Raw genomic sequence first — 24,108 nt, forward strand, 5'->3', positions numbered from 1 at the left:
GCAAGAATTTTACAGTCCTAATTTCATGATTTAAGGAAGCAAGAGACTATCTGCACAAGTTTAAATAATCTAGAATACAATAGTAGATTTTATAGTGGGGTTTCTTTTTTAAAGGGAAATAAAACTAAGATTCAAATGTATAGACTACAATGTATACCTATGATGAAAAAAGACAGTATTCTCCACTAACAAACATTGAACTAGGCCCTCTAATCTACACTATTTAAAAAGGAGGAACGTGTTTCCTATTCTGCCCACACACACCACTACGGCTAAGAGTTTCGTCGTCCTTCGTTCTGCCCGTCCAACACATTCGAATGACAGATTTGCCCTCCCACCTACCTACATACTACACAATTTTGACACGGTACCGTTTCATCTCCTTTCTTCTCCTTAACCTACCGAACAACCCACCTGCTCCCTCACCTTCCTCCATCGACGCCGCCGCCCACATCCGCACCTTCCCCACAGGCGCCTCTAGCACCACCGGGGTTTCTCCCCACCTCCGGTACCTCCGAGCTTAATCCGCACCCCCCAACACCACTGGCGCCCTCCCTTGCCGAATCAGGAACTAGGGTTCCCAGCCATGAATCCTTAGATCAATTGACGGTCGGCGCCGGAGCGGAAGTTGCGCCGCCAAAGTGCAGGTCGGTAGGTCGGTAGGGGAAGAGTTCGTGCGGCTCGGAGCGTGCAGTGGAGTGCGGCTCGGAAACAAAATGCTACAACTTCCCGTGACCAACTTCAGATTTTGGTGTGTCCGGATGAATTGCTTCATGTAATTCTACAATTCCACAAGATGTATTGTGTTCTAATATCTATATCTAGATCCAGCATGTGAGCTATTTCTCAACAGATTTATGTCGCCAACCTACAGATCCCGCCGCCGACCAATCGCCGCGAACCTCAACGACCAGCGGCGAGGGCAGGACCAGCACTATCACGGGGCAGGCAGCGATGCGACGCGAACAACACCAGCAACGGAGTCGCAGAGGGTTGAGTAGCAGCGGAAGCTCCCCACGCGATCCACCTCCCCTAAGCCGGGTACTCAACCCAATCTTCTGTTGAAGCCTCTCTTTTAATTGTTTTCGATCTGGGCAAGTCCTTTTCAGTACATCTTCTGTTGCAGCCTCTCTTTTGATTGTTTTTTTTTTTTGAGAACACAGTACAACGCAGACGCACACAAACACGCACGTACAAACACACCTATGAACGCACGCACGCACACCCTACCCCTATGAGCACCTCTGAGGGACTGAGCCGGCATATCTTGAGGTTGACGAAGTCACCACTGGCGCCTCGCTGTTGACGGGCACGTCACCTACCACTGAAAGCATAGCGCCGGTTAAATCCTGGAATAAATCCAGGTAAATGCAAACACCCATGTCAAGTCTAGGACTTGAACCTGGGTGGGCTGGTTCCACCACAAGGGACCTAACCACCAGAGCCAAGCTTTGTTTTCTTTGAACCTATGATCTGGGCAATTCCCTTTTACGTACATGGATGCCGCAACACAAATTTATTCAGACTTTCATTATCTAGATCCGTACATGGATGCTGCAATTTTTCTTCACCTTGTGTCAAGAACAAATGTGTCATTAATTTGTTCCTATGAAAATTTTCTCACGTTGTGTTAAGAACACATTATGTTCTTAGGAATAGTGGAAGTTAATTTGCTCTTAGGAAATTAATAGGAATAAGAAAATCCAATGGATTTTTTTACACGTGAATGTGCATGATATTGCTCCCTTTTTACTGAATTAGTGGAAGTTGAGCTTGAAGGCATGGAAAAGGATTGATTTCACATTCTGTTTGTATGTACTTGCTCAGCAACCTCTGTATGTTCTCAATTATGTATTGGATATGCTCTGGCAAATAATACCTGGTGATAATGTTGTAATCTTCTCAATATCTGGATTTGTGCGTTATTTTCCCAAGGTTATAGTGGTTTCAGCTAACTGCTTTTACAAATGGGGTATCATTAGGAAATCACCCCTTGAGTAGGGTTATTGCATTTTCATGTATGTTGAATTGATTATAACATAATAATGAGGTTGCAACAAAAGTCTCAAACCAGGGCTATGTGGTACAGTGCTCAGGGATCCCAGAATAATCGCATCACCAGAGGTATTTGAAAGTCAACAACATGTGCATACTGCAGTTTGCACAAGCAGCAGACCTAACGAATTGGTTGTAGGGTTTCAGATGTCAAATAGACATCTAACACTAAAACAAGCATTTTCTTTCGTTTGTAACTGAATTTTCCTTATTGCATTTGATCAGTAGTGATGGGCTACTGGCAGTTGTTTAGAAGCCTCATTGTCAAGACTAGCACTGATGGTTCATTGCCTCTGTTTTTATCCATATTTAAGGTATTGTTATAGCATACAGTAGTAAGGCGTTGTCATATTGTAGTTCATAGGCGCGTGGTTGTTGATTACTAATTTCCGTGACATTCTGATTTTTGGTTACCTCTAAATTTTCTGGTGGGATCTATTTCACTGCAGGGCGATATGGATGAAGAAAGTTAGCCGAGCAACGGTTAGTTAAACAATTCAATGAGGAAACTGATTTGGCATCCGCGGTAATCATAGCAAAGGTAAGCTAAGAGCCTTTCACTCGAACTCCATGTTCTTATGGTCTTGATTGCTTTTCTAATATTTTAGAAATGTAAACCACGAAGCCTTAGCTATCTTATTGAGTAAATGTCACTCATGGTCTCTAAATATATGTTTGCGATAAGATCTAAGTTTGTCAATCAAGGTCTCTATTATGTCTCTTATTGAGTAAATCTCAATCAAGGTTCATCTCTAGATGTAGAGAGCTAAGTTTCTTTCAATATCGGAAAAGGAAACCTTGAGAAGTAGTTTCTTAGTGTGCTCTTATTTCATCGCAATCCAAGGAAATCTTTTCCTTATTGCATTTGATTAGTAGTGATGGGCTACTGGTGGTTGTTGTTTAGAAGCCTTACTGTCAAGACTAGCACCGATGTTGCATTGCCTCTGTTTTATCCATATTTAAGGTATTGTTATAGCATACAATAGTAAGGGGTTGTTATAGTGTAGTTCATATACGCATGGTTTTTGATCACTAATTCATGTGACATTCTGATTTTTGGTTGCCTCTAAATTTTCCAGTGGGGTCTATTTCACTGGGCGATATGGATGAAGAAAATCAGCCGAGCAGCAGTTAGTTAAACAATTCAGTAAGAAAACTGATTTGGCATCCATGGAAATCATAGGAAAGGAAAGCTAAGAGCCTTTCACTCGAACTCCATGTTCTTATGGTCTTGATTTCTTTTCTGATATTTCAGAAATAGATACCGCCAAGCTTTAGCTATCTTATTGAGTAAATCTCACTCATGGTCTCTAAATATATGTTTGAGATAAGAAGAGCAAAGTTTGTCAATCAAGGTCTCTAATATACGTCTCTTATTGAGTAAATCTCAATCAAGGTTCATTTTATCGGAAAACTTGATCCTCTTCCCCAGGGATCCCAGATGAGGGAAGCTTTTGGAGCTTGCTTCGAGCAACAAGAACGTCGGGGAAACCTTGAAAAGTATTTCCTTAGTGTGCTCTTATTTCATCGCAATCCAAAGAAATTTCATTGTACAGGTTGAGGACTACGATAACGCTGTTCTTCGCCATGTCTTAATATCTTCCGTATTCGAACTCCATGCAGATAATGGATTAACCAATGTCGACGATCTTGGGAAAATTGTGAGATTGATGATACAACCCTTTATTTGAATCTAATCATGTGGTTCTATTTCTTGATATGATCCGTGTTTACTAGATTTGGTAAAAAAAAAAAAGGTTTACTGATCTCATTAAACTGGGGCTTTATGTTAGCCATGAAACTGTGCCTGTAATATTTAGTAAGTTTGGAGAATAAATAATTGGTTCATGTATATTTTGTTGTAACCTTTAGATTTAGACATAAGATTTGTATGTCCTTTCTGATGAGCTAATGTGAACAGAAATGTAATTTTTGCGGCGGTGAACAGACAAGTTTGTATGTCAAGTCCAACCAATTTCCCCTATGTCATAAAGTAAGCAGTTCCTTTCCTAACTATTTCATCCTGACGGTAGATGCTCTAGATCTATGTAAGTGTCAATGATCTTCTATGTTAACCATGTATACTGCTGCTATATACCTTTTATGCTCTAAGATGGTTGCAGAGCACATACCTTGTAAGTACACTATTAGCTGAACAAAGTCACCTGCACATAAAAACATATACTTTTTATGTTCTAAGATGTTTGCAAAGTCACCTGTCAATGTATGGTTCAGTCCGTAGTGTATTGCTTTTTCAGTTCTTTTTCCATTAGATGCACGTGAGCATATTTTCCCATTAGATGCGGGTGAACATATTAGATTCTTAATGTTTCGGGTGAACATATTTTCCCATTAGTGGGTGAATTAGTGGGTGAACACACCGGTTTTTTTGTTTTATTAGTTGAATAGAAACAATAATTATTTACAGTTTGCCTTGTGGATTATAATTCTGTGGATCTGGTTATATAAACCACATGTTGTTTATAATCGCGTCTCGTCTAGAATTGATCAATCACCCTGCGACTTATTCATCTGACATAACAATATCACTCATTCATTATAATTGCACTTTCCTTTGAATATTTCGTGATTACAGGCAGCAAAGCTTCGCGGCGAAGAGCTGGAACTCACGTCCCTGATCACGTCCACCGGGCCGGTGATCACCGAGGCTGACATCCGGCGCGTTGTCTCCTCCTGGATGGGTCTCCCGGTGGAGAAGGTCTCCATGGACATCGTATTGCCTGAGAAGAAAAGGTTATTTGTTTATATAGCGTTCAATTGATGTAAGAATAAAATGTAACTTCTGATTATGTTTAACTTATAGTAACTCTGGAATAGAGGTAGGATGATGACTAGGAAGCCGGTTGCTTCAACCTGACTCGCACAATCAAGACAAAGATTCTAGATAGATCATGCATTTTCCGTTTGCCACTTTAGATTTGTCTGCCTTCAAGTTTGTCTCCTAGCTAGGATTGATATGCACGAAGTATATATGGAATTGATGCCAAATAATGATCTAGGAGCTCGAATTGACTGCTTACAATTTCCTTGTGTTAGCATATATATAGTGGAGTGCCTGTGAGATATATATGCATACAATTTATTTTGTTTAAATATGTATATGTGTGATTTTCTATCTTTTTATATCTTTGAAATGAAGTTGTTGCATTAAATTATCTTATCTGAAAGTGGATTCATCTAAATTATCTAAAATCTCTTAGAAACTGCACTATGAGTATATGCAAATATTCGATGGACATTTTGACGTGTGGTTGTTTCAGATGTGCTTCACTCGACATGCACACTAGCATGAATATGAGCTGGATGTGACGAAGAATTTCCGTTTCGTAGCTCAGATCACATGTTTTGTAGTACTTTAATTAGTTCAGAACTTATTTAGTATTGATGCATGGCCTCCAAATATAATATTCAAATAAAAAGTCAAAGACCTATGATGTTAAAATCTTTTGACTTCTATTTGTGAAGGAAATTAGATGGCTAAATGGAAAAGTCTGATAAGTTGAACAATTTACATAGAAAGCATGCTTAGAAATGCAAGTATTGAAAATGATAACTGAATGAGGCAAAAAGTTATAGCATATGCAAGTTATGGGATATGCATTCCGCAGAGTAGTTTGTAAGCCTGAAAGGACAAATGAGTTTGAGAAGATTCGGGAGGCTGTGGTTTTAGCCCCCATACCACATCCAGTAGCTACCAGTTGGTCTGCTACTTTGTTCTCATCTCTAGGACAATACAAATATTTTACGATGTTGAAATTTAGTGTAATCAACAACTTGATCTCGAGAAGGGGGGCTCTAATTCTATAGCATGATAACTCAAAGAGAATAGCTTTTACCCGTTTTCTTTTCCATCTACTCTCTAGGAGGACTTCTTCCCATGTTGTATTAGTTCAAAGAGTGTGATTAACTATTTCTTAGTGCATGTTGTCTTCAATGTTTTGAAGAGAAGACGAAATTAGATATCATAGTGGTTCTGCACAAGGTCAAAGTAAATGATTTACTATTACTATATATCATGGCAAACTCATCAATGCAATGGTGCTAAAGATGTAGTCTGCAATTAGCAATGAACTGTGTAACTTAATGTCAGAGCTGCTAAAGATGTAGTCTTGTTATTACATTGTCCCATTCCTTGATTATTTTAGCCCTTTGTTTGCAAGGTAGTATAATACTGACAGAATTTTGATATGTAGCTCTACTAAAGTGAGAAGGAGCAAAAGAGTTATGAGACCAACGCACAAAGTGAAGAGAATAGGAAAAGAGAATATGCGCACACAACATGGTGCCGAGTGACAATGGAGCTGCGATAGTCTTTGTGTGTAGCAACACATGAGAAAAGATCTGAACATTACAGATTTCTTTTGGGGGGATTTTTTCCTATGGTCATATGAGCATTCTGAACCTGGAACGAATCCTCCATTATCCAGCATGTCTATCAATGCTCCTGCTCAATGGAGAGGAGAGGTCTTCATAGTACCCAGGAGGCTCGTGCAAAGTAGGCTCTTGGTCAATGGAGTTGGCTCTTGCGGCTGGCCTATGGCGATCACCTCTGCTGTTCAAAAGTTTTGTGATATCTTCTCACAATGTCAAGCAGATGTATGCACCTGCTCCGTGACTTCAAGGTTATGATTATGTTTGAGTTTAATAATACTATCAAATACTTCTATTAGGATTGAAAATTTCAGAGAGATTTTATAACACAAGGAGTTCCAAAGTTTTGAAAACTTTTGTAAGAGAAATAAAACAAGTTATACCAAATAGCCAAAACAATTATTCGCTGCATAGTCTATTCTTTAAAAATGAAAGGCTTGAGACATCGTGACATGGATGACTGAGGAGGCAGAGGGGAATAGTGGACGATGGTGAGAAATTTTCTTGGTGGACCACAACAAGGTTAACTATCATGCTTCTTAACTGACAAAAAATGCCATGTTTTTCTTCTGTTGCAACGCGCATGCATATTTACTATACATCCAAAATAAGAGCTTGTCGAGTTGACAGTTATGACGATCCAGAACACACGTGTGAGACTTACCACGCAGATGCACATCAATGATGTTTTGTTATTGTGTTCGATATTATGGCATCCCTGCTTTGTTTTGAAGTTTCATAGTGAGTTATGAATTATATATATCCATTAAGAAATGAAATTTGAGGATCCATAGCAACGCACGAGCATTTGTACTAGTATATATATATAGATCCATCGGCATCCTCGTGCCTAGACTCATGAATCTCAAAAAGACCATCAGATGTAGCTTTCGGGTGTTTCGATGCCTGCATGAAGCCTCGGGCTTAATTTCATGCTACTTAAAGCAACCCTTAGCCAGGCCTGGTAGGAACTTTTAATTTGGCTGTTTTCATGAGTCTTTGGATCGTTCGGATGCAATATATAGGTTAGGACAACACGCGTGTAAAAGGGCAGTAGTTGTCGCACCCCTTCAGTACCACGTATCATTTAGTCCGTCACCATCCACTCCCTCCCCCTCACCCTTCACTCTCCTCTCAACTTCTCTCTCCCGTCTCACTCAACCACTCCCCTACATTTTAAAGAGTAGGCATTAGCCCTGCATTAAATTAATAACGCCTCAATGGCAAATACAAAGTACATGAAGATCAGCTTACACGCACACACACCACAAGAAAAAAGATTACAAGAAACACCGCTTGCGGGTCGAGGCTCTCGTCCATCCGTTTGATCAGACATAGGAGAGGACACGCCTAGAAGATCCGCCAGGAGATTGATCCAGCCTTCGTCGTCTCCTGGCTCGCCGCCATAGTGTAGACATCCGCCTCCACCACTGAAGAAGGTCCCTACCTTCTCGCCCAGGGTCGAAGGGCGCCGCACCGTCGAGAGGCAGAGTAGCTCGAACTAGAGCACGAAGGTCACACATGGCGGGTTGCCCAGAGCAGGAACACCATCGAGATCACCTCCACACGCGAAACACATGGACACCGTCGTCGACCGCCGCACTGACCGCCCATCAAGACGCAAGCTTTAAGACTGAAGACGCTGAACGAAGAAACGGCAAAAAGATTGGCAGCGCAGCCGCCGCGCAGGTCAGGACACCTCGGCCATCGACTCGAACCAGCCATCATGGCCGTGTCACCGTAGAGGGGATCCATATCCCCTCTCGCCCAGGCTTGAGGGCGCCGCATGCACCTCCGACAACATGGACACCAAATGGCAGAGCAGTATGACCGGCGAGGCTCCGACCAACCGCGGCACCACGACACCACAATGGTATGCCGCCACTAGCAGCTCACCGGAACACGCAACTCGACACTGCTCCTCCTACCCAAGACGGTGCCTTCAGCAAGGAAACGGCGCCAACGCGCCGGCACCGCCAAATCGAGATATTTGGGTTTTCACCCGGGAAGAGATGAGGGGAATGGAAGATGGACCTGAACGAAGCCTCCAGGAAGGGGAACGGCGCAACACGTCATCTTCGTCGTAACAATCTCCGCCGGTCAAGGGATTCCCCCAGGCCAGAGCTTCCATCCCCACCAAAAGACGCAGTCCTAGGCGAGGACGCCCGGCACCAGCGCCAAAGGGTTGGGAACTGCACGCTAGGAGGCCACCTTCTTCAGATCTGAGGTGGAAGATGACGGGGCGTCCTCCACACCACGAGCAACAGCCTCCGCCCCCTCGCCGCCCTTGCGGCCAATGAGAGCGGTCCACAGCCAACGCCGCCGCCATTCAGTCGGCTGCTGTCTACAACGCTTCACTATGTCATTTATAGGAAGTACAACGTACAAATCCGCAATAGTTAATCTTGCAAAGGACAATCCACATCCAATTCTTAGTGGTGGGATTTCAATTTGCCTAGATTCCAACACGAGAAGAGTAGGGGCCTTTTTTATTGTCATTTGCCTTTTTTGTTTAATGCTGTCATTGACAGCTTAGACTTTGAGAGAGGTCTGATAGACAATTTACTTGAGCCAACAATTTACATGATCCAACATACAAAAAAACTAGACCGCGTGTTGATGGACACCGATTGGGAAGATAAATACCCTATGGTGGTTGGTCTGACCATGCTCTCATATTTTTTACTACGGGATGATTTTCATGATATGGTCAAAAATGTGTGGGAAAGAACGGTTTCTGGTAATACCTCCATATTAAGGTGGAACAATAAGATGTGTGTCTTACACAAACACCTTTCTGGTTAGACTAGCCATACAACTGGTATTCTTAAAAAAGAGAAGCTTCACTTATCAGCCATTACTGATGAGTTGGAGGCATTCGCTGAAGTAAGACCGCTATGAAGTCAGGGGATTGATTTAAAAAGTGAGGCGAATGCTCAAATAGCGGGTCTTTTTCGTGAGGAGGAGCTGAAATGGCATCAAGGTTCAAAGGGTCAATTCATCTTAGAAGGAGATTCGAATACTATATGTTTTCATGGGATCGACAATGGCCGTCACAGAAAAAAACGTATACAATCTCTGGTACAGGATGAGGGGTTGATTGAAGGCCATGAGCAATTCAAATCGTATATTAAAAACTATTATAAAGGTGTATTTGGATCACCGGAGGAGAGTTCTTTCTCTCTGGATGAATGTCAATTGGCTGACATACCCCAAGTGTCTAGGGAGGAGAATGATTTATTGACGGCTCCTTAATCTGAGGATGAAGTCAATAAAGTTATTTTGCAAATGGAGCACAACAAAGCCCGGGTTCGGATGGTTTTCCCGCTGAGTTTTATCAGACTTTCTGGAAAACTAACAAAGTGGACCTTCAAGAGATGTTTAGTGTTTTACACCCTGGACAGTTAGAATTATTTCGTCTAAATTTTGGTGAGGTTATCTTCTTACCAAAGGTTAATGAGACAGAAAGGATTCAACAATATAGACGTATCTGTCTTTTAAACGTAAGTTTCAAGATTTTCGTGAAAGTGACCACCCTTAGACTTAATACAGTGGTTGATCATGTGGTGCAGCCATCGCAGACCGTGTTCATGCAAGGACGAAATATCCTGGATGTGGCAGTTATTTTGCATGAGGCGGTGCACGAATTGCACACTAAAACATTAAATGGGGTAATTTTAAAATTAGTTTTTGAGAAGGCTTATGATAAGCAGACGCTTAGGATGAAAGATTTTCACCTGAGTGGCGTGCTTTGATCAATGATTTGGTGTCTGGAGGTAGTGTTGCGATCCGAGTCAATGATGACATAGGTCGGTATTTCCAGACAAGAAAAGGTTTGCGCCAATGCGACCCATTATCACCACTCTTATTTAAACATTATGGCTGATATGCTCGTCATTTTGATCGAACGCGCTAAGTCTGATGGTCAGATTGAAGGGGTGATTCCACATCTTATGGATGGTGGTTTATCAATCCTTTAATACGCCTATGATACAATTTTATTTATGGAACATGAACTTGAAAAAGCACGAAATATCAAGTTAATCTTAGCAGCTTTTGAGTAGTTGTCAGCCTCAAATCAACTTCCATAAATGCGAAGCTTTTTTGTTTCGGTGAAGCCCAGGATTCAGCAGCCTTATACGCGAAGCTGTTTGGATATGGGCAAAGCCAGCTTCCTATTCGATATTTGGGGATCCCGATTCATTATCGGCGATTAACAATTGTTGAATGGAAATTAGTGGAGGAAAGACTTTAGAAGTGCCTCAGAAGTGACTGGTACTCATTAATTCAGTACTTACTAATATAGTATTGTACTACCTCCGTTTCAAGGAATAAGGCGTCCTCGTTTTACGTGTTTTCTGTTTGACTAAGAATTACTTTAAATAGATAAACATTGTTTGTATGAAGTTAGTATCATTACCAAATTCTTTTCAATACGAATCCAACGGTACTAATTACATATAATATAATCAAGAGTTTGTTGCTCAATTTTTATGGTCAAAGTTCGTCTTGGATTACGCGTGCGCCTTATTCCTTAAAATGGAGGTAGTATATGATATCTTTCTTTCTCTTGCCAAAATGTGTATTACACTAGCTCGATTATTATCGATCTAGATTCTTTTGGCAAGGGGATAGTGAGAAAAAAATCGACTACTTAAATAGAGTGTGGTTTGCCATCCCAAAGATCAGGGTGGGTTGGGTGTTCATGACCTTGAGGTCAAAAACTTAGCTTTACTAGGCAAATGGCTTTTTAAGCTTCTTACCGAAGATGGGGTATGGCAAACGCTCTTTAATACGTTATCCCAAGTCCCTTGGAAACTTGGGGACTTACATTTGTGGACCGGCTTAATGGCTACGAAGAATTTTTTCCAATATTTACCTTTTCGATAAAAGATGGATCGCAGATACGTTTCTGGGAGGAGTCATGGCTAGGGAATGGCCCTCTTCGAGAATAATATCCTGCGTTATATAGCATTCTTCGTCGCAAAAGTGATACCATTGCTTTAGTAATTGTTACCTCACCTCCAGCTGTGACGTTTAGACGTGTTTTTCATGTGCAAGTATAGGAGTCATTAAGACATAATTTTCTCATCATAGCACTAAAATCATTGGTCCCGACATAAACCACTCTAATGCAACTCAAAGTATTGGAAAACGGTTTCTGTCATTCCGTCCCTTCCAACACGTATTCATTACATTAAAGTGTAGCCCTATGAGCCCATATAGGTGCAGTCGACGTTCGCATAAAACCATCATAGAACAATATAAAGGATAAAAACTTGACCAAATACTCATTGCACATCATATAGAATCATAGTCAGATCGTCATATTTCCTTAGGAACATGGGGAACTACTCACAAGTACCTAACATAATGCGAAGCAGAGGCATAATGATTACAACACAATCTTAAAGTATAATATCTCCACCAAATAAAGACAAAGTATTTGGTGAAGCCAAACATAATCACCACCGCATCAAACTTTGGGTTCAGACCCGCAACCCTTTAAGTTAGATGCTCACGCAAATCTGGCACTGGTGAAGGGACGGTTGAAACTAAAAGCAACAATCAACACATTTCCACACATACCTGACTAAAGGGCAAGAACGGAAAAGATGGTCAATCCATTCATTGCTTTCACGAAATAAGTAACTCTTGGAACATGATCCACCCCTTTGCAAGAGAACATCCCTGGTTAGAGCATCTCCACCGGCACTCCCAATAACGCTCCCAATATCTCTATTAGGATTCTAGTGAGAGAAAGCGTCAACATCGACGCTCCTAAAAAAACGTCAGCATGTTTTGGAGCCCAATAAAAATGCCGGCGCGTCTGAAAGGATCCCTATGCGATGGGCTTCGATTGGGGTCGCCGGCGCCTCTTCAACAACAACTCCACGTCGAATTTCTGGAGTTTAGTGCTTTTTATGAAGCTCGATGAGAGTACCGATGTGGAAACAACATCTCCAAATATAGGATGTTGTGCCGACGTCTATTTAGAGGACGCCGGTGGAGATGCTCTTAAGATGTTACCTTCAGCACCAGCCAAAAAAATGGTTTAATTTGTATAGGAATATTGATCTTCCACATAAACCTGTATGGCACCGCGTGGTTCGTGAGTACAATCACGAACTGATCGTGCACGCGCGACAGCCGGCCGCAAGACGTCGACTACAACCTCCGTCCATCAATCAGCTAGCAGCAATGATTGGGACGCTCGGGTGCTCCGCGACATGCCGCCCTGCCTGCCGGCTATCGCGCTCCTTGGCTTGGAAGCACGTCCTCTCTTTCATGGTCGCCATTCCACATGCCATCAGTATACAATAGAAAAACAAGGGATCAACACAAGATATATCCCCGTCCATCATCCATTATATATCGACAGCACTTCGGCGTTGCGTCAGTGCTTATGTTTGCTCCTCCACGATCCGATCCCAGCCCAACAAACACAAGCGTTGACAGACACCTGGAAGCTGAAAAGAGGTAAACAACTACTTGTACAGGACCGCCGGCGACCATTCCTCCGGCACAGGCACGGGCACGGCGGGAAAGAGGAGGGTTCGAGCCCTTGACGCAATGTCTCGCTCTTCCTGGCTCCTGACGTTCTCCCCGTGCGCGGCGCTCGCGTCGCTGGCCGCGGTCACCACCACCCTGCTGGTCCTCGGCTACGCGTCGTCCAGGCCGACCTCCTTCCTCAAGGACGCGGCCGGGTACGAGTACGACGACGTCCCATACAGCCCAGCTGCGTCGGCGACGGTCCCGAGGCGCGGGGCAGGGTACCCGCCGGTGCTGGCGTACTACATCTCCGGCGGGCACGGCGAGTCCGTCAGGATGACGCGGCTGCTCAAGGCCGTGTACCACCCGAGGAACCGGTACCTGCTGCACCTGGACGCCGGCGCCGGCGCCTACGAGCGCGCCAGGCTGGCGGGCTACGTCCGGTCGGAGCAGGCCTTCCTCGAGTACGGGAACGTGCACGTCCTCGGCAAGGGCGACTCCGTCGACGGCCGCGGCGCGTCCGCCGTCGCCGCCGTGCTCCGCGGCGCCTCCGTGCTGGTCAGGATCGGCGCCGACTGGGACTGGCTCGTCACGCTCCAGGCCACCGACTACCCGCTCGTCACGCAGGACGGTACGTGAGCAGCACTGCGATTCATCTGTTTGTCATCGCTCTGGCTGCTCTGATCATGCATATGTCACTGACAAAATCGATTGTAATGTGCGCAGACCTTCTGCACGCCCTCTCCGCCGTGCCGCGGGACCTGAACTTCATCGACCACAGGGTGGACACCGACACCGCGCCGGTGCTCGTGCTCGACCAGAACCTCCTGCAGAGCACCAACGCCGAGATCTCCTTCTCGTCTGGGCAGCGCGAGAAGCCCGACGCGTTCCAGCTCTTCAAGGGCTCGCCCTGGACGGTGCTGAGCCGCGGGTTCGTGGAGCACTGCGTGGTGGCGCCCGACAACCTCCCGAGGACGCTGCTCATGTACTTCAGCAACGCGCTCAGCCCCATGGAGTTCTACTTCCAGACGGCCATGGCCAACTCGGCGCGCTTCACGAACGCCACCGTCAACCACACCTTCCGGGTCTACGTCCCGGACGGCGACCACCGGTCGCGGTACGACGCCGTGGTCGGCAGCGGGGCGGCCTTCGCCGGCCGGCTCGGCGACGTCGACGGCGACGAGGCGTTGCTGCAGAGGATAGACCAGGAGCTGCTAAGGCGCCCGCTCGACGGCGTCACGCCCGGACAGTGGTGCGCTGGCGGCGACGAAGAGACCGAGGCCGACGACTGCTCGGTCGGGGGAGACATTGACGTTGTCAGGCAGGGCGAGGCGGGACGGAGGCTGGCGAAACTGGTGGCCGGCCTTGTCGGGGCCGCCGGGCCATGAGGCAGCTGCTTGCTTTGCAAGCAGGCTGCCCGGTCTCCACGTCGGATTTTTTGTTCATCTTTATCATAATCACACGATCCAAATCTCTTCTTAACAGAGCACGATTCAAAGTTTATGGCTAATGTCTGGTATTCACTCTAATCACTTGATCCAGCTTAATCAGTAACCACTCGCGCCACAATAAGCTCAAACGGTTGGTCCCCATCAGGTGATTGCACAATGGGCACAGAAGAGCAGACTTCATACGCATCTAATCAAAGATGAACGAGGAAACAACATGAATGAAAAGGTAAGTGAGAAGTCACAGGGCTGCCATTCACATAATATCAGGAGCTTTTATATGCCTATGGCCAACAGTTCAGACGAAATACATGTTTGAAGATCCGATTGACCTGGTAAACAATCGTGTATGTGTGTGTGTGGCTGGCCATTTTGCTGTTACAGATGGGTAGTAAACTAGTAGTACATGAAAAAATCTTAGAAATAGCCAAAGGGTGAAAATTCTGGCCGATTTCTCTCCTGACCCACTTGCCTAATAGTACAGTGACATCACAAATGGTGGATTATATGTATCCTCTGCAAGAAATCCTCTGTTGTAATACGGACACAAGTTCTCATGAAGCTCATATTCTTCAAAATTAGATCATTTATGTCTCTACCTTTCCTGCCCATAAGATTTTTCCAGCACAGGAACGGCAGGTCCATAAATTCTAAAACATCGATCACTAAATGATCCCACAAGCTTGGAAACAACTTCCTTGAAGAACATGGAAGCAACCTGTGATGAAAAGATTGATGAGGACCTTGAAAAAGGAACAAAATGAAGGCACTTGATCTGTATGGTAATAACAAACAAGTTTTACCTGACGATATAGGGGTGACTGGAACTTAAAATCCACTAAGAAGTATAGGTCACAGGTTCCAGGAGTAGGACCAGGCTTGAATTCCCAAACGTTTATCAAGTGATCAAAAAGCCCACTTTGAGACGCTGTCGTCTGCAATACAGCAATGCAGTCAGAAGCAAAAGAAGCGCAACTACTATACCATGGAAAAAGGTTAAAAATACGATACTACGGAAAGGAGAACTGGCATACCACTGATAAATACAAAAAAGAAGAAAAACCCTAGACTGACTAACCTAGATTATCCGAGTTGACTGCATTGACTAAAATAACTAAACAAGGTTTAATAAGCTTCCATACTTGCTTCGGAAGGCTAGAAATTCCCACATTAATTCGACAACATAGAAAAAAGCTACAGTGCTTATTAGGGTGGGTGCAGATTATAACAGTGCTGGTCAATCAGACAAATACACATTATAACTGTTACAAATGTAAAAGACACATCAGCAGTATTATAGTTGTATAGTGAATACAACTCTGTTTATATAAAGACATAGTATGTTCTATATATGTTATAAGATCGAGGCGTGCACATGAGCTGGGATTTGGCTGGTGCACATGTTGATGTATTCTATGTCATCGAAGAGCAGATCACATGTCATGACCTCAAAACTGGTCGCACCTCCAAGTTCTCAGGCAAAGTACTTGCGCCGTTTTACTCATCAAAGAAATCCACCAATAGAGGAACACCCATATTCATGGAAGCCATCGAAGCTTTAGAGCTAGTTTGGTTCGTGTCCACAGATGAATGCCTGGGCAAAATCACTGCCTAGCCTGAAATAGGATTTTGTGTATATTGTTGCCTGGTCAGGCAGCATAGACAGATGAGTGTTTGGTTGGTAGCCTGGCCTGGCGGAATTATTAGGACTACCATTTACGCCCATGAGCCTATCTAAGGAAACTAAATTCGGTAATTAGCTTCCCAGGCAGCCTGCCTTGGTTACCAGGCGATCAAATTGCAACGCCTGGGCCAGGCTAACCATGTCCCTGGCTCCTCTAGTCAGGCTAACCTAGCTCCATTCTACTCCCGGCAAGGCTATTCCAGGCTTTTTCCAGGACAGCAAACAAACAGATACCAGGCTACTCTCAGGGACGCTTCAGGCCAGGCAACAATTCACGTGGACAAGAACCAATCTAGCCCTTAGTTTAAAAAAAGACCACAAAAACCCAAATGCAACTACTCCCCAGATTCAGCGACAAAAAAATATTCCCCAGGTTTTAAGTGTTGAGAAAGCCAGGAACATAAGTAAAGAAAGAACATTCCAGGTTCATACGACAAGACTCTCAGTTGTTGTGATTGTTGCCATTGTGGCCTCCATTGTGGCTGCCCTTTCCTCGAGTTGTGGAAATTTTTATGGCCATTGTTGTGGTGAACATGTCCGTTGCGGTGTTGGTGCCTATTTCCACCCTCATGGTTACCCTTCTTGTGGTGTCCAGAGCTTCCACTGCCCTCATCAGTGTTGGTGCCTATTTCCACCCTCATGGTTACCCTTCTTGTGGTGTCCAGAGCTTCCACTGCCCTCATCATAACAGCGCATCTTGTGGGGTGGTCTGAACCATGCTTGTCATGCTTTATCTTCTTCCTTTTCACTTGCTTCACCGTATTCTCCAAGGTTATGGCGTTGTCACACAGCGCCTGGTACATAGGCCACTGACATTTGGACGAGCAGCTCATCATGCAGCCCCTTCAGAAACTTGTTCTTCCTCATGGCGTCAGTGTTGACGTCGTCTGGCGAGTAGCGGGCCAAGTTGTTGAACTCCTCGATGTATTCCGACACGCTGCGGTGTCCTTGGCGGAGATTCTGGAACTCAGTCCTCTTAAGGTCCATAACTCCCGTGGATACATGGGCGGTGCGGAAACCCTCCTCGAAAATGGTCCAAGTCACCTCGGTGATCGGGTGGGTGAGTTGGAAGTTCTCCCACCAGCTGGCTGCAGGTCCTTCAAACAAGTGTGCTGCAAATCGAACCTTCTCCGAGTCGGTGCATCCAATAGTCACTAGGTCCTTCACTGAACGCAGCTAGTCATTGGCCACCATTGGTTCAGCTGCCCATGTCAACATGGGGTGGAGGTGGAGGTGAAGGTGGCGGATTGTTGTTGTTGTTGTTGTTCATCATATGGTTGTTCATCTAGTTCATAGTCTGAGACATAGACTGCATCAGCTGTGCTTGAGCCTTCAACATCTGTTGGATGTAGGCTGGCACCTCAGGTTCACGACGGGGCAGCATGCTATTTGGTTTGAAAGGTAAGATTAGATTTCAGAGAGAACGAGGAATAAAATTCTACCCTTACACAACACATGCACAAACAACCATTTAAACACACTCAAGCATTCATTAAAAATAACATTTTGTTCAAAGATACGTATAACTCAAATCGTCTCGATGAAGATAAACTAATAGCTTGACCACCACATGCGGTGGACAAACTGAAACTCAACTCAAATGCTATAATAAGAAATGACAGTCCCTCTACTCAGATCTTGGTTCCGAAGAGGTTGACGTAGGTCCTGACCACTGACGTTCATCCTCGGTGCATGGGAGCGCGTGTTGGTGGCGGGGGTGTCCTCCTCTTCCGCCATGATCAGACGGGTCTCCCCCTTGGGAAGGATGAATTCGACCTCCTCCAAGTCTTCTTCCTCCTCCATCACCTGGTCGATAAACTAATAGCTTGACCACCACATGCGGTGGACAAACTCAAACTCAAATGCTATAATAAGAAATGACAGTCCCTCTACTCAGATCTTGGTTCCGAAGAGGTTGACGTAGGTCCTGACACTGACGCTCATCCTCAGTGCATGGGAGCGCGTGTTGGTGGCGGGGGTGTCCTCCTCTTCCGTCACGATCAGACGGGTCTCCCCCTTGGGAAGGATGAATTCGACCTTCTCCAAGTCTTCTTCCTCCTCCGTCACCTGGTCCTCCTAAACCGTTGTATCATCCTAGGTAGCGGGTGGCTGCTGGACAGCTAGGGCCTGCTAGACAGCGATCATCTCTTGGATATCTGGCAGAGGTGGCGGTGACGGTATCTGCTGCGCCGTGTGTGTGCACTGTCCCCGGAGTGCTATGATCATCGCATCCTGGTCCAGCTTCTCATTGTCCTTCTTGAGATGGACAATCTCGGCAGATAGCGCATCCCTCTTATCCGCGAGCTACTCAATGAGCTTTTCCAGCTGCTGGTACTTCTTGTTGTTCTCCTTGGGGGTATGCTTGGTCCAGTCCAGATCACGCACCTTGGCACGCACCAGGGTCTCCACCTTGTAGGCGTACTTCTCCATATCCTCGATCTGGATCTCCATCCAAGTCAGGCCTCGCGACTTCTAGAGGTCCTAATGCGAAATCCCTCGGATTTGCGCTTCCCGAAGAACTGGCAATCAGACTCCTCGTCGATGTTGTCGCTGTGCAGGTAGACGATGCAGGCCAAAGCCTCCTGCATTGCCATCACAACGTCGTCATCCTAGTTCGGGTACCTCTTCAAGTAGACCACCGCGTCGGTGACCGGCTCGAAGGGGCGCCCCTTGATGGTCGTCTCAATCTCCCACCGGTCCACGGTGGGCACATCGAACGGCAGGAGCCTGCCTCTGAGCATAGGCAGGCGCAGGTTCAGCGACCTACACACCCGAGACAGTGTGTTGCTAAAAGGGGTGGTGTCCTCATCGTAGGGGGTCTTAAGCTGAGTGAAAGCAACCATCTATTGGTAGGTTGGTATGGGTCCATAGAGGAAGGTCTGAGGGATAACTTCGGAAAAGTCTTGTCCTAGTCGACATCTATCCATTGAGCAAAATGTGCACCGATGGTAGACGAATAGACTAGGTCTTGTGAAGTTGTACAACCTCTATGGGTGAAGTTGTACAACCTCTACAGAGTGTAAATCTAATTAATGGCTGCTTTCACCCAGCTTAAGACCTCGTAGGACGAGGACACCACCCCCTTCAGCGACACACTGTCTCGGCTATGTAGGTCGTTGAACCTGCGTCCGCCTATGTTCCAAGGCAGGCTCCTGCCGTCCGACGTGCCCACCGTGGATCGGTGGGAGATCGAGACGACCATCGAGGGACGCCTTATCGAGCCGGTCACCGACACGGTGGTCTACTTGAAGAGGTACCCAAACTGGGATGACGGCGTTGTGATGCCAATGCAGGAGGCATTGGCCCGCATCGTCTACATGCACAGCGACAGCATGGACGAGAAGTTCGGTCCCCAGTTCTTCGGGAAGCGCAGCTCGAGTGATTTCCCATGAGAACCTCGGGAAGTCACGAGGCCTAACTTGGATGCAGATCCAGTTCGAGGATATGGAGAGGTATGCCTACAAGGTGGAGACCCTGCTGCGTGCCAAGATGTGCGATCTAGACTGAACCAAGCATACCCTCAAGGAGAACAACAAGAAGTACCAACAGCTAGAAAAGCTCATCTAGTGGCTCGCGAATAAGAGGGATGCGCTATTTGCCAAGATTGTCCAGCTCAAGAAGGACAATGAGAAGCTGATGAACAAGACGCTCCCCTGGCACTTCGGGGACAGTGCACGCACATGGCGCAGCAGATACTACCACCACCACCTCGGCCACCACCTCGGCCAGCTAACCAGCAGGTGTTCATTGTCCAGCAGCCACCCGATACCTACGAGGATCTAGCGGTTCAGGAGGACCAGGTGATGGAGGAGGAAGAAGACTCGGAGGAGGTCGAATTCATCCTTCCCAACAGGGAGACCCGTCTGATCGTGGCAGAAGAGGACACCCCCGCCACCAACACGCGCTACCATGCATCGAGGATGAGTGTCAGGACATACGCGTCAACCTCTTCGAAACCAAGATCTAAGTATAGGGACTGTCATTTCTTAATATAGCATTTGAGTCTGAGTTTGTCCACCGCATGTGGTGGACAAGCTATTAGTTTATCTTCATCGAGACGATTTGAGTTATACGTATCTTTGAACTAAATGTTATTTTTAATGAATGCTGTGTGTTTAAATGGTTGTTTGTGCATGTGTTGTGTAAGGGTAGAATTTTATTCCTCTAGGTTCTCTCTCAAATCTAATATTACCTTTCAAACCCCGAGGTGCCAGCCTACCTACAACAGATGCTGGAGGCTCAAGCACAGCTGATGCAGGCTATGACTCAGACTATGAACTAGATGAACAACCATATGATGAACAACACAACAATCCGCCACCCTCGCCACCTCCACCCCATGTGGACCAGATTTCTGAGACTCCGCCCTGAGAAGTTTTCAAGGGCAGCTAAACCAATGGTTGGCAATGACTAGTTGTGTTCGGTGAACAAGGACCTGATGACTATTGGATGCACCGATGCGAAGAAGGTTCGATTTACAGCACACTTGCTTGAAGGACCTGCGGCCAGCTGGTGGGAGAACTTCCAACTCACCCACCCCATCACTGAAGTGACTTGGGCCATTTTCGAGGAGGGTTTCTTCACTGCCCATGTATCCACGGGAGTTATGGACCTTAAGAGGACTGAGTTCCAGAATCTCCGCCAAGGACACCGACGCCAAGAGGAAGAACAAGTTTCTCAAGGGGCTGGATGATGAGCTGCTCGTCCAAATGCCAGAGGCCTATGTGCCCACATACCAGGCGTTGTGTGACAAGGCCATAACCTTGGAGAATACGGTGAAGCAAGTGGAAAGGAGGAAGAGAAAGCATGATAAGCACGGTTCAGGACCACCCCACAAGATGCGCTCTTATGATGAGGGTAGTGAAAGCTGTAATCATGAGGGGGGAAATAGGCACCAGCACCGCAACGAAAATGATCACCACAACAATGGCCATAAAAATTTCCACAACTCTGGGAGAGGAAACGGCAGCCACAATGGAGGCCACAATGGCAACAATCACAACAACGGCTACCGTTTTGCGAAGAGGGATATCAGCCAGATTGAATGCTACAAGTGCAAGAAACTAGGGCATTTTGCCAATTATTGTCCTAAGAAGACTGTTGAGAAATTGAGGAAGGCTGAGGAGATAAGGAAGCCGAACCCATTCCAAAAGGGGCATGTTAACCATGTCAACGTAGAGGAACTCTATGACGAACCCGATGCAGTGATTGGTAAGTTTCGGCTTAACAACTTTACCGCACATGTCCTTTTTGATATTGGTGCATCACATTCATTCATCTCAAGAGCATTTGTGGATAAGAATAACTTGGCCATGGAAACAATAGGATACCCGCTTAGAGTGAGCTCCCCTGGAGGAGAGGTGTTAATAAGTACTGGACGCAAAAAGTTGACCCGAGTTATTGGGAAACATGAATTTCCAGTCAACTTGGTAATCCTGGAATCCAAAGGCCTAGATGTAATCTTGGGCATGGATTGGATAGCCACATATGAAGGCCAAATAGATTGCTCAAAGAAGACAGTTACACTCACAACCCCAGAGAAGAAACGGATTCGTTTCCACTCAACCTTTGAGCTAAAAGGTAGTATGTTAATGCTCTTAAGGGGGATTAGCCTAGAATAGGTATTCATAGTAAGGGAATAACCAGATGTGTTTCCGGAGGAGTTGCCAGGAATGCCACCTAACCGAGATGTTGAGTTCCTCATGGAACTTATGCCCGGAACTGGACCCGTAGCCAAGAGACCCTATAAAATGGATGTTGAGGAACTGGAGGAGTTAAAGAAACAGCTTAAGGAACAAACTGAGAAAGGATTCATCCGACCCAGTTCATCATCATGGGGAGCACCTGTGTTGTTCGTGGAAAAGAAAGACTCTAGTAAAAGATTGGTGATGGATTATCGTTCGCTAAATGAGGTGACGATTAAGAATAAGTACTCATTGCCCAATATCAATGACCTGTTTGACCTTGCGTGGTTGCACTTCTATGTGAACTTGTGAAGATTGCTAGTTCTTCAAAAAGGTCTTCGGTTTGGGTTACGAGTCTTTGCCCAACATGTCTGCCTGTGGCTTCATGAAGGAAAAATGCTCCATGCTATTTGTTTAATTGTTGCTTGAACTCTGAAATAAAGTGCTAGCTTCAAAGCTATGCAAGTTGTAAAGAACTATTTTATTTCTTCTGTTGGATCATACGATGTAATAGTTGACCTTTGCTTTATGATACACAGGGACTCGCTTTTGAAGGTGAGGTCATCACAGTAGTCCTACATTTCAAGTAAACTCTGTCTAAATTGATTTTATGATACGATTTAAGTTCTTAACACTGATGATAGTTTGACATGATAGGTAATGGCAGGATGATCTAGATAGGTAACATATGGGTTGAGAAGACTATCTGCCAGAATGACTAGTGCAAGTGTGAATTTGGTACAACTCATAAATGCTTAGCTCCACAACAAGCACTAGGGGTTTCTAAGAAACAGGCAAACAGCAGCAAGTTCATTTTCGTTCTTTTCCTGGGATCCAACGGCAAAGCTAGTTAGATAGTATGAATACAACGGTCTAACCTTCTGGAGCAAACTGTATTTGAAGACCCTATCTATCAGAGATGCCTGAAACTGAGTAGGTGCTTAATACTTATAGGTCAGGCAAACTAATATCATGTCTGGCACATACCAGAGTGTGGGCATATTAACAGAACAACTTATGAATAACAGCCAGTGGAAAAGGTTGGAAAATTTATACATATTTGAATGAAAAATAAACAAACAATGGTAGCAGCAGATCATGAACAGAATTATGCTGCCGGTAGAGAAACCAGGATAGAAGTGTTGTATTCATTAGATCAAACAGCAAACCATCCAAGGAAGTGGTGAGGTGACATCAACACTTCCTCAGAATAGTACATCCATTTGCAGCTCACTCTGACAAGTAATCTAAATCATGATGGTGGTTTAGCAATTATAACATGAAAAGATAACAGCAACCGTGTATCTCATGCATTTGTTTCTTATTCTAGGATCTTTCAAGAACCAGTGATCTAATTAGGCGTTCTATTCCACCTGAATTTGTGTATATATTACTATTCCATAAGCGTGATGACAGGTGCATTACATTACACGGGTCTCACTCACCTTGATGTACTTGGGCTTCTCCATCTCCACGTGAGAGACGTAGCTCTCAACGAGGAACTTGAACCCGATTTCGAGCTCGGCGTCGAAGGAGCCATTGTCGTAGCGCCTAATAACCCTGGAGCGCTGGCACCAGGGCACGAAATCCTCGTAGAGGTCCACGGCCGCGACGACGGCGTACATCTGCTCCGGGGAGTACCTACGCCCACATCGCAGCCAGCCAACCACGATCAACCATTCCCGTTTCTCAGAAGTTGTAATCAGCTAAGCGCAAAAAACAGAGCAGGGCGGTGAAGTTGGATTGTACTGTACCCCATGACGCGCCGCTCCTCGTAGACCTTGGAGAGGACGCTGCCCTCCGCCCCGTCGCCGCACCCGAGGAAGGACCGCGTCTGCGAGGCCGCGGGCCACCTACCGCGCGCCTGGGTGTGCGCCGGCGGATCGGGCCAGCGGCCGACCCCGGCCCCGCGGCCGGCCACCGTGGCCGCGCACCTGGCATTGGCGAGCGCCTCCCGCCTGCCGCCCTCCGCGCGCCCGCGCAGGAGGGCCAGGCCCCGCCTCCGCAGCGCCGACCGCGCGCACGGCAGCATCGGGGCGCCTCCCGGCGTGATCCGGCGGCGGGGATCCCTGGATTCGGGCCCGCGAGGAAGGGGAGACCCGGCGCTGCGGCTGGCGGCGTGGTGGTGGAGGGATCGGAGGAGGGGGGCGGGCGAGAGGCGTGGGGATGTGGAGGAGCTCCTTGGTTGCGGGAGGGCAACCGGATTTTGGGGAGATGGAAACGGGCGGTATGAGGCGGGCGGGCGGGCCAAGGATGTAGCGCGGCCAGGAAAGGAAATCGTCGGAGCTGGCCAAGACCCGTCGAGGCTCTGCCGTCGGATTGGTAGGGGCGGCGGCGGTGGCACGAGTATCAC

The 24,108-nt window shown here is 46.1% G+C and overlaps 2 protein-coding genes across 2 annotated transcripts; one reads left to right on the forward strand and one right to left on the reverse strand.

Moving 5' to 3' along the window:
• The first annotated feature begins 12,721 nt into the window (after nt 1-12,721).
• LOC127344552 (beta-glucuronosyltransferase GlcAT14A-like) lies at nt 12,722-14,442 on the forward strand. Its single transcript, XM_051370849.2, has 2 exons — nt 12,722-13,570; nt 13,666-14,442. Exons 1-2 carry the CDS (start codon nt 13,021-13,023, stop codon nt 14,325-14,327), a joined length of 1,212 nt encoding a protein of 403 aa, XP_051226809.1. The 5' UTR covers nt 12,722-13,020; the 3' UTR covers nt 14,328-14,442.
• Nucleotides 14,443-14,642: 200 nt separating this feature from the next.
• Nucleotides 14,643-24,108, reverse strand: LOC127344553 (uncharacterized). Its single transcript, XM_051370850.2, has 4 exons — nt 23,510-24,108; nt 23,201-23,396; nt 15,191-15,322; nt 14,643-15,105 (listed from the first exon to the last, which is right to left on the reverse strand). Exons 1-4 carry the CDS (start codon nt 23,785-23,787, stop codon nt 14,983-14,985), a joined length of 729 nt encoding a protein of 242 aa, XP_051226810.1. The 5' UTR covers nt 23,788-24,108; the 3' UTR covers nt 14,643-14,982.

This window comes from Lolium perenne, chromosome 3, assembly GCF_019359855.2.
Source record: "Lolium perenne isolate Kyuss_39 chromosome 3, Kyuss_2.0, whole genome shotgun sequence".
Classification (NCBI taxonomy): Eukaryota; Viridiplantae; Streptophyta; class Magnoliopsida; order Poales; family Poaceae; genus Lolium; species Lolium perenne.

Excerpts from the sequence above, each read along its gene's own strand:
- LOC127344552 (XM_051370849.2), top strand. The coding sequence starts at position 13,021 with ATGTCTCGCTCTTCCTGGCTCCTGACGTTCTCCCCGTGCGCGGCGCTC. Across the intron at positions 13,571-13,665 it reads CCCGCTCGTCACGCAGGACG|ACCTTCTGCACGCCCTCTCC; the intron begins GTACGTGAGCAG and ends TAATGTGCGCAG.
- LOC127344553 (XM_051370850.2), bottom strand. The coding sequence starts at position 23,787 with ATGCTGCCGTGCGCGCGGTCGGCGCTGCGGAGGCGGGGCCTGGCCCTC. Across the intron at positions 23,397-23,509 it reads GAGGAGCGGCGCGTCATGGG|GTACTCCCCGGAGCAGATGT; the intron begins GTACAGTACAAT and ends ATGTGGGCGTAG. Across the intron at positions 15,323-23,200 it reads AGAAGCCCAAGTACATCAAG|ACGACAGCGTCTCAAAGTGG; the intron begins GTGAGTGAGACC and ends GCTGTATTGCAG.